This window comes from Corvus kubaryi, unplaced genomic scaffold, assembly GCF_017639235.1.
Source record: "Corvus kubaryi isolate FWS band 111438036 unplaced genomic scaffold, C.kubaryi_AGA036_p1.0 split3-73, whole genome shotgun sequence".
NCBI classification, from domain to species: Eukaryota; Metazoa; Chordata; class Aves; order Passeriformes; family Corvidae; genus Corvus; species Corvus kubaryi.
The window spans coordinates 25040391-25050043 of record NW_024582091.1 but is presented as its reverse complement, the minus strand read 5'-3'; the positions used below and the strand labels follow the sequence as shown (position 1 = coordinate 25050043).

Below are 9653 nucleotides of genomic sequence, written 5' to 3'. Positions count from 1 at the left end.
CTCTTCTCTTCTCTTCTCTTCTCTTCTCTTCTCTTCTCTTCTCTTCTTCCCTCTGCCTCAAACAGCCTTCTCTCTTACCGGAACTTAAGTTAGAAATTCAGTCCCTCTCACCAAACCTTGGTCTCCAAACTCCAATGGAGTGGTCTCTGAGCCACTATATTTGTTTGGAATTAGTTCAGGGAGAGCCCCGGCTATGGGTGGGTGAGGATGAAGGCTGGAGGGGGAAAAGCGGCAGCGTGCGGAGCGGTGCTGGGGGGCAGAAGGGGGGCAATGGAAACAGGCCGCAGGGGCTCCTCTCGCTCCCTAGAGAATTTAGGAGTCCGAGATACTTTCAGACATGTCTGCACTAAGGCTCTAAGACAATGCCTGCTGGCAGACAATAGGGACATTAGATAAAGTGTTAACTTAATGATTTTGCCCATTGAAACTCGTTTGACTGCCTCCAATGAGCACAAGCTGCCAGCTTCTCCCCTAAATGAAACCCGACAGCTGCTATACACAACACGGCGAGAGGGACGGGGATTAGGTTAGGGACTGCGAGAGGGAGGGGTGGCGGAGGGAGGGAAGGTGGGAGGGGGGGGAGAGGTTAAAGAATAGAAAACTTTTGCGCAATTAATAAGGAGCGCAGCTGAAGGATGCCCCCCCGCCCCACTGCCTGCGAGCAAACCGCGGCTTTGGAGCTGCAGGTAGGTGCCCGTGAAGAGGGCTGAGGCCAAGGCACGGTTTCTGGGAGTGTGTAATTACAAGCCCTCCTTGCCACCTGCCTATTGGGGCACCAGTGACCCGTCAAAAAGTGTAGCATGGGAATTCGGATATCGCACAATGCAAACGGGGGAAAGCGCCCGACTTCCCTCTCCAGTCCTTAGCATCCACGGGGAGAGAGAGGATCCACACGCACGCACACAAAGGAGGAGGAGGAGGAGGAGGAGGAGGAGGGGCAGGCTGGGGGTGGGGGGAGAGACACTGAAGCGGTACGTGCAGCGGTGGTGCATCCCGGTGCTGAGCCCGGCACTGCTGCGCTGCCCCCGCGCACCCCGTCCCACCACGGCTCCCGGCGTCAGGACCCACGTCCGCTCCCCTTCCCTCGGCAGCGGGCCCCGGCCGCGGCCGCCCACCCGGGCCCGCCGTGTGACCGCCAGCCCCCCCCCCCCGGCCACCAGGCAGCCACGGTGTCCCCGCTTCCCCGGCCGACCTGCGGTGCGGGGCAGCTGGCTCGGCTCCTCCGGCGCTAAAGTCGGCCAGTGGAGACGGAAGAAACTTGTGTTAGTTTTTCCCACACGGATTTTAAGTTTGGGAGCCGCTTTAAAAAAAATCCTATGCACTATGTACGTACATATCCACAGCATGCATGTAAACATCTGGCGCATATATTCCTTACACGTCTCTATATTTCTCCTATAAATCGCGAGCACCTGGAGCACCTCGCCAAACCCACATAACCGCGTTTCCAGCCGCCGGAGCAGCGTGGCCGGTCTGCTCAGTTCCGTGGCCCCCGGCGAGGCGGTGGACGGGGATGGGGGACACGGCGGAGGGAGCGGCTGGAGCCCCCCACGTTGCGCGTTTGCGGGGCCGCCCCGTCCCGCCGTCCGCCCGGCCGCGCTCTGCCCACCCCCCTCCACCCCCCAAACCCCATCCCTGCCCCGCGGGGGGTGTTATGAGAAAACTTTTGTGCAGGGCAAAATATGAAATAAGTAGATGGGTAAGAGGCAGGGCGGGTGGTGGGAAGGGAAAAATGTAAGCTTGACACGGGGTCATGCGATAACTGATTAACTCTCTTTAAAAGCGCTCCGTTTCCCCGAGGTACCGCTTCGTCTCAGAAGTTTTAGCGCTAAGAAAATGGGATTTCTGTTCAGCAGGGAAACCGTTTTGAACATCCCACGACAGGGGGTCCTTGGGGGCTTTTTTTGTGTGTCATAATTGCTTAAAGGATATATGGCAGCCCCGATTACTGTAATTACCATCAGAGGCTGTTGAAAGAAGTTAGTCTGGGCTCGGAGGACGGCGGGATGGGGTCTTGTTACCACCCAGGCAGAAATCGCAGCTGACATCGCCGGGCGCCCACCGGCGGGCAGAAAAGCCAAGACGCAGCCCCCTTGCCCGGGAGCCCCTCAGGACCCCCGGGACGAGCGCCCAGGCCCTGGAACAGCTGGTCGGGCTTTTGCGTGCGCTGCTGAGGCCGGCTGGGCTCGGGCCCCGGCGCTGAGGAGACGCAGCGTGTGCCCATGCCTGTGGGATTTGACTGAGTCGGGCCTGAGGGTCCCTTTCGGGAGGTCCCCAGAGGTCAGGGGGTCATCAGTGAAAGCGGCGGCAGTGGCCGGGGGTCGCTCAGCGCCGTGAGACCGGAGGCACGGTCCAGCCTGGCGGGTTTTCACCTCCGCAAAATGTCTCCGGCAGAAGCTCCGCCGTCCTTTGGGAACAAGACTCCCCGGTCCTTCCTGTCCCTTCCTTATCACCCAGAAACCTGCCAGGAGCCCCGATAACGTCCCGGCGCGGCTGCCTACGGGCCCGATCCCGCTCCGGCTGCCTCGCGCTTCTCGAGCAGCCTGGGGAGCGCAGCCGGCGGAAGCAGCCCCGGCCGCCGCAGTTTTTTTAGCCGCTGCCCCGTCCCCTTCACCGGTTAGTACCTTATCACATCGACTACAATTTTATTTCCCGCCTCGCGGGGCTGGGGCAGAAAGATGCCGCGCTCAGCCCCACGGAGGAAGGAGGACAAACCAACGACGCCCAAGCGGCGTCAGCTCGGCCGCAGCACCGGGGGCTCCGCGCCGCCCGCCTCCTCCACGCGCGACCTCCGCGCCGCGGCCCCCGACTGCCCCTGGGCCCCGCCGCCGCGCCCCCTCCCTCCCCCCGGCTTCCCGGCCCCCGCGGACAAAGGGCGGACTCGGGTCAAAATAATGGAGGGCAGCGGCGAGGAGAAGGCCGCGGGGCTGGCGGGGGGCGGCCGGTGGCAGGTACCGCGGCGGGTCCCTCCCGGCTTTGCCTCCCGGCTTTGCCTCCCTTTGCCGCCGCTCCGCAACCCCGGGAGCCTGTCGGAGCGCAGAGGAAATAGCTGTCCGATCCATCACTTGTCAGACATTAAATTGGATTGGGTATTTTTTCCCCCTTTGTTACTGACTCCATCCATATTACAAACTCCGAAAGTCCCATTGGGATTATACGGATTGAGCCATTCTGTAAGAGCGGTTAGTCATGCTTTAAATTCCCCAGTTATGAGGTGCATGGATTTAGGATTAAGGAAAATGTGACTTTTAAGTTGTTTCTGCTTTCCTCGTTGCAGGATTATTTGCTGTAACTGGGAATGGTGTGCAAAGTATTGCATTTAAATCCTCCTTCGACTGAGTTGCTTACGCGATTCCGTGTAATTGAGTGATCGGAGTTTCAAACTCCTAAAAAGAAATTATTATGTCGCAGAAGGTTGCATAAAGTCCGTGAGAAAACCAGTACATTTCAACGCCGAAATGCCTTTTAAACCCAAACCTTCCTCCCTCCGCCCCAGTACCGGAGACCCGCACGCAACCGCCCGCGTCCCGGCGGAACCAGCCCCCTCCCCGCCGTCGGCGGAGCCGCCTTCCCGGGCGTTCGCTGCCTACAGGCTTCTGCCCCGGTTCCCAGCGCGGAAAGCCGCGGCACGCAGCTGGAAAGCGGCTTTTTGTAAGCCCCAGGCCCAAACTCCATCGGGGCAACTCCGAGCCTATATATTCGTTGCCACTCCGGTTGGAAATATACACTTCTTTTTCAATTGGGCGCGGGGTGTGGGGGGGTGCAATCCCAAGCCACAACCCCCCCTCCCCTTCCTCTCTCTCCCCTCCACCTCCCGCCCCCCAGGCCAGGCTGCAGCCGGCCTCGGGAAGGCTGCTCGAAGCCTCCACCGCGTTATTACCCACTTGTTGATCCCGCCGGCTTGCTCATGCTCGAAGCCCCCGTGAGTCGTTAAACTCGGGGCGAAGTGTCGGCGCCGGGGCGAGGCGGTGCGGCCCCCCCGGGGGCCCCCCTGCTCCGCGGGGCAGGTGCCTCCCTTGGGTGCTCACTGCTGGCTCCGCCGCGGGGCCCGGCACATCCTCGCCGCAGCCCCGCTCCCCCAGCGATGTCCTCCCGAGGGACGGGGGCAAGCTGCGGGGACGCGGAAAGGGGGGAAAAGAAAAAAAAAAAGTGGAGCAAAATGAAAAAAAAAAAAAAAAAGAAGAAGGAAAAAAGAAAAAAAGCAACGAAGTGACCCAAAGTCGGAGGCCCCTGGCTGCCCCTCTGCGAGTAGATGCTCTCGGGACCCTGGGAGGGTGCTGGGGGTGCGACTGTACTCGCCACCGCACTCCTGGAAGGCAAGCGAGAGCCACAGCAGCCAGGACAACAATGAGACGAAGGAGAAGGTAGGATAGGGAGCGGGGCTCTGCGCCGAGCGCCTCGGTGCAGCGAGCAGGGAGATCAGAGCCTGGAAAAATAATGGAAAGGGGGAAAAGGCGTCAGAGGAGGCAGTCTCTGCCTCTCAGAAACTGAATGGTATAAAAAGGGAAAGGTTTCCAGAAGTTCATTACACTGGCTGACTTCGCGCTTTGAGCTCCAGGCTTCGGCCCCTATAATATCGGCAGAGAGGCTGTGACAGGCAGCGGCGGGGAGGGGAGAGGGACGCCCCTTGCCCACTGAGCTTCCCTCGCGTTCCCCCCAACTCCTGCCGCCGCGTGACGTCACCCCGCGCTGGGAAGGGGAGGGGGCAGGGAGGGGGTTAAATGCTAATGATATTAATGAACCCCCGAGCGGCTTCCACACAAAATGCAGCGGCTGCCGAGACGATTCCGCCTCCTCACTCGCCTTGTGCCCTCGCTGTCATAAAAAGGGACACCCCCCCCCCCCCCCGAGGAAGGGAAAAAAAAAAGAAAAGAAAAAAAAAGAAAAGAAAAGAAAAGAAAAGAAAAAACAGGAGACAAAAGGAAAGCAGAAAGAACGGATCAAGATCCCGTTTCTTTTGCATTTTCCCGTGCTGAGGTGGAGCCCGCCTGCGGTTCGCCCCTGCCCTTGCCCTTGCCCCGGCCCGGGCAGCGGCTGTGCTGGCAGCCGGCGGGGCCAGCCGGGGAGCCAGCCGGGGCTGCGAGCCGGGCCGGGCCGAGCCGGGCCGAGCTTCCAGCCTTCCCGCCGGGCAGCCGGACCGCCGTCCTGCCGCCGGAGCCGAAGGCTGGCTCGGGGGGAGCAGGGCCGGCCGGCTCCGGGAGGCGCACGGCGGGCTGTGCTCCCGCTCCCGGCGCCGGGACTTGTTGCACGGCGGCCGTGCGAGGAGCCCGCCCTTGCCCCGCGGAGTTACTCCGACCCCCGGGCACCGCCGACCTCGCCGCCTCTCTGCAGCTCGCCATCCCCGAGCGTCCCAGGAGCGCTGCCAGAGCCGGGGTGCAGAGAGGCGGCGAGGGGACAGAGGTGGGACACTTTCTCAGCTCCCGTTTCACCGAGAGGCTGCCGAGCTCTCCCACTCCTGTTGGGAATTGCGAGGTGAGAGCTGCTAGAGCAGCCAAAGGATGGTGAGAGGTGCGCATCTGGGGAGAAGGGAAAGACTATTTCTCCTGCCGATGGAAGCTGGGGCGGGCAATGGCACCAGAGAGCAGGAGCGGCAGGTGCTGTTCTTTGGTCTCTGCTCTTTTCGTCTGTCGCTCGTGTGAGGTGTTGATGCACCACAGCTGACTTTCCCCTTTTTGGTTGTGATCCTAGGGGAATGTGGTGTTCAGCCCAGTCCCAAACACACTGTCCCCATCCTCCTGCACTTCATATTTCATCCTTGTGTCTTTCTATCTCAGGTTATGGGTGATTCCTCTTGTGCTGATACCACAACTGTGTCACAGGGCTGCATGACTCTTGGCCGCACTGGAATCCCAATGACTTTCTGCTCTTTTCTCCCCATGAGAGCGGTGCATCCACAACACAGAAGGAAGCCTTGAATCAGGACAAGCCTGGTCCTGCCTAGCACTGAGGGAGACTGTCCAGAGGACTGGGAAAGTTGCTCAGGGAGATCTCAGAAAGCAAAGAAACTGGTGGATCAGGGAATGCAGACAAATTCATTCCAAATCTGCTTCCAGGGAGGCAAGGAAAAGTTCACCTCCTTGAGTAATGTGGAAAGCAACAGGGAAGGAGATGCTACATTAGCAAGGTCTGAAGGCCAAAAGAAAGAGGATTAAATGGCAGCAGGGCCCAAATCTGGCCCCAGGCATCACCTGCTCTAGAGATGCAGATCTCTGGCCCTGCAGCAGCCACAGTTGTTTGTGTTGTAAACTCCAAGTCACCTCAAAAACACTGCAAAGGCTCATCAGACTGCATCCACAGGTTTCAGATGCACCTGAGAGAGGCTGCTCTGAATGTGAACAGCATCCCATGTACAGCATCAGGTTCTGCCAAGAGAAAAAAAGAGAGGAGCTCAAACAACCCACCTCTCCACCCACAACTCCACTAACATAACCCAGATACCCAAAGCTGGCTCTGCATGAGGGCTAGGGCTGCAGTTGCTGAGGAGAGAGCAAACCATCAGCCCTTCCCCGTTCCTTGGGCTGTGCCTGGTGTTGCTTTGTAAACCTGTACTGGCTGAGGTTTGTCCTCTGTCTCTTCAGAGCCTTTTCTGTGGTTTCAGTGATGGACACAGATATCTCAGCCCTGAAAGAGAAGGCAGGATACCTCTTACAAGAGTATAGGGAAGAGCTCTCTCCCTCCTCCAGCTTTTCACTGCAGGTTCTATCAAAGCTGTTTCCATGGTCAAAGTAGTTCAGCTCCCAAAAGGTGGGAAATTATAGTTATCATTTAGTATTTGTAATGATTACCATTATCACCATTTAACATTTACCATTATTATCCTGGGTTTTGATGGAGTAGAGTTAATTTTCTTCATAGTATCTGGTATAGTGCTGTGTTTGGGATTTAGGATGAGAATAATGTTGATAACACACTGATGTTTTAGTTGTTGCTGAGCAGTGCTTACACTAAGTCAAGGATTTTTCAGCTTCTCATACTGCCCTGCCAGAGAGTAGGCTGGGGATGTGCAAGAAGTTGGGAGGAAATGCTGCTGGGACAACTGACCCAAACTGGCCATAGATATATCCCATATCATCTGGCATCATGCTGAACAAAAAAGCTGGGGGGAGATGGCTGGAGGACTGGCTGGGCATCAGTCAGTTGGTGGTGAGCAATTGTCCATCACTTTCACTGTACATTCTTTTATCATTATATTATTTTCCCTTCATTTTCTGTTTCTTTTAGATGCCTTTATCTCAGGCCACAAGTTTTACCCTTTGTTTTGATTCTCTCCCCCACTCCACTGTGCTGGCACCGAATGAACGGCTGTATGGTGTTTAGCTGTCTGTTGGGTTAAACAGATTTTGTTTATTAAGCAGTCCTGCATATACAGAAGATGCTAATACAGCAATGAAATTTACCATCTCCTTGTACTGCCTTGGAAGTACAAGTAGTTGTCAATCCTGCTACAGGAAATGGCATGTCTTCCCTTTCGAGTGTATCTCCTTCATGACTCTGGACTCTGATTGCTGTTACATGGTGACATTTCTCAGCATTGTACCGTGGTCTCTTGCCAGGTATCTTTTCTTTTCTTGGAGTCTTAGCAGCAATAAAAATCCAATGTGTGACCCATCTTCAAGTACAGCACTCCTTCTGCCTTTATCTTGCTTGTCTCCTCTGCTCTTTGGATAGGGAGCCAAAAGGTCTTCAGTGAACAAAAGAAAAAAAGAAAAAAGTGAAGAAGGTCAGGTGAGGAAAAAATTTAAGCTGCCAGAGGTATACAGATACAGCAGCAGATTATATGGAAGTGAAGTTTTCATCTGTTTCTCTCAATGGGAAGCATGTGGGTAAGATCAGGAAAATCTGACATACCTGTCTTCTTGGAAAGGTGATAAGGAAGGGAAGGATGGAGCTATTTTCTCCTGGGAGGAGGAGTTGCTCTTGCTTTGGGATACTTGAGAAGCTGTCTCCACTCCCCTCCTTTGGTGCATGTGCCAGGTGAGATCCAGAGATGTCACTTTGTGCCCTAGGCAGCCTATGCAGGGAGCTAAGTACAGCAGCACCCTTGCAGCATAAATACATCCAGGGTTTAGTTCTTTCAAATCACCCCAGAAATCTAAGGTGCCTTCCCTTCTTTGTAGGTCACAGTCCATGTTTTTGTGGCCCCACCACAAATCCCTTTCTGTATCCCTCTGCAGGCAGCTGGGTGGGCAGCATCCCTGTGAAAGCTGCTGGAAGGACCATGCTGCTCTTTGGCTGTCCCACCACACTCCCAGTCTGTGACATGGCTGTGCTTGGTGCCCAGCTCGGCCTGCTCCCTGGCTGGAAATGTACTTAACAAGCTCCTTTGTGGTATTGAGTTTTCCTTGCAAAGCCCCTGCCCCATGGATGTTCCTGGGAGGGCCCTGCACTGTACAACCAGCAGTAGTGGCTTAGGCCTTCCTCTTGTCCTGCCTGGGCCATCTCACTGTGCTGGTTTTGGCAGGTAATTTTCTTCATGGGAGCTGGCATAGATATGTGTTTTGCATTTGTGCTGGAAACAGTGTTGATAACACAGGGATGTTTTCATTACTGCTGAGCAGCGTTTACACAAAGTCAAGGCCTTTTCAGCCTCACACCCCATCCCACCAGAGAGGGGGTGGGGGTGTGGGAGGAGTTGGGAGGGGGCACAGCTGGGACAGTTGATCCCAACAGACTAAAGGGATATTCCAGACCATATGGCGTCACATAAAGCTGGGAAAGAAGGAGGAAGGGGAGGATGTTTGGAGTGATGGCGTTTGCCTTCCCAAGTCACTGTTACGTGCGATGCAGCCCTGCTCTCCTGGGGATGGCTGAACACCTGCCTGCCCACGAGAAGCAGAGAATGAATCCCTTGTTTTGCTTTGCTCACGTGCATGGCTTTTGCTTCACCTGTTAAACTGTCTTTATCTCAGCCCATGAATTTTCTCAATTTTACTCTTCCCATTCCCACCTGCGTTCCACTGTGTGGGAGCGGGCAAGTGGCTGCGTGGGGCTGAGATGCCAACTGGGGCTAAACCTCCCCACACACCCAATGTAGCTGATCCCGATGGCTGAGGATACTTTGCGGCAGCTGCCCTGGCAGCCACCACGGATGCCAAAGGGCCAGGTGCCTTCCAGGGCCACAGGACCATGCTGAGAGCCCCAGCCAACTAAAAAAATCCACAACAAAACAAAAATAGATCACAGTTTGCTGCTGTGAATTTTCTCCAGGTGAATCAAAAAAAGGCTTTTTTCCCAAAATGTGGAAATCCAAGGCACAGAAAGATGACCTGGTGAAGTCTGTCCTGTGAGCGCTCCCTCTCTGCTGGTGCAAGAGGGATTTCCTCGTGCTCATGTATCATCTGTAAAGCAAAGCCAGCTTCTGGCTGCAGCTGGGGATGACTTTCCCTGAGCTGCTGGCACTGTATGATCCCTCTCTGCATGCTGGGTTGTCCCACAGTGAATGTACCATTTACCTCTACTGGCTTTTGGGCTTGAGCAGATCCCAGCCCATCCCTCATGTGGGGTAATTTACCCAGCAAAGCTTTGGGGAAGACCCATGTTCCCCGCAGATGCCAGTGAAAAAGTGGTGAGTTTCTCCCTTGTGTGTGGGCATGCTTGGTTAAGTAAGTTAATGGCTGCAAGCAACAGCAACCATGTAGCTCTGTTTCCACGTG

General features: G+C 55.8%; 1 protein-coding gene across 2 annotated transcripts in view; it reads right to left on the bottom strand.

Annotated features, from left to right (window-relative positions):
* The window catches only part of NR2E1 (nuclear receptor subfamily 2 group E member 1), an 18294-nt gene extending 13562 nt beyond the window's left edge, over positions 1 to 4732 (bottom strand). Inside the window, exons 1-2 of one of the 2 annotated variants that reach the window (XM_042016207.1) lie at positions 4530 to 4653; positions 3885 to 4426 (exon numbers count right to left, since the gene is read on the bottom strand). In XM_042016207.1, the coding sequence (XP_041872141.1) occupies positions 3885 to 3909 (25 nt within the window). In that variant the 5' untranslated portion in view covers positions 3910 to 4426; positions 4530 to 4653. Of the gene's footprint in view, positions 1 to 3884 lie in introns of both variants that reach the window. The other variant, XM_042016206.1, reaches the window with a different exon arrangement.
* Between the last annotated feature and the right edge of the window lie 4921 nt (positions 4733 to 9653).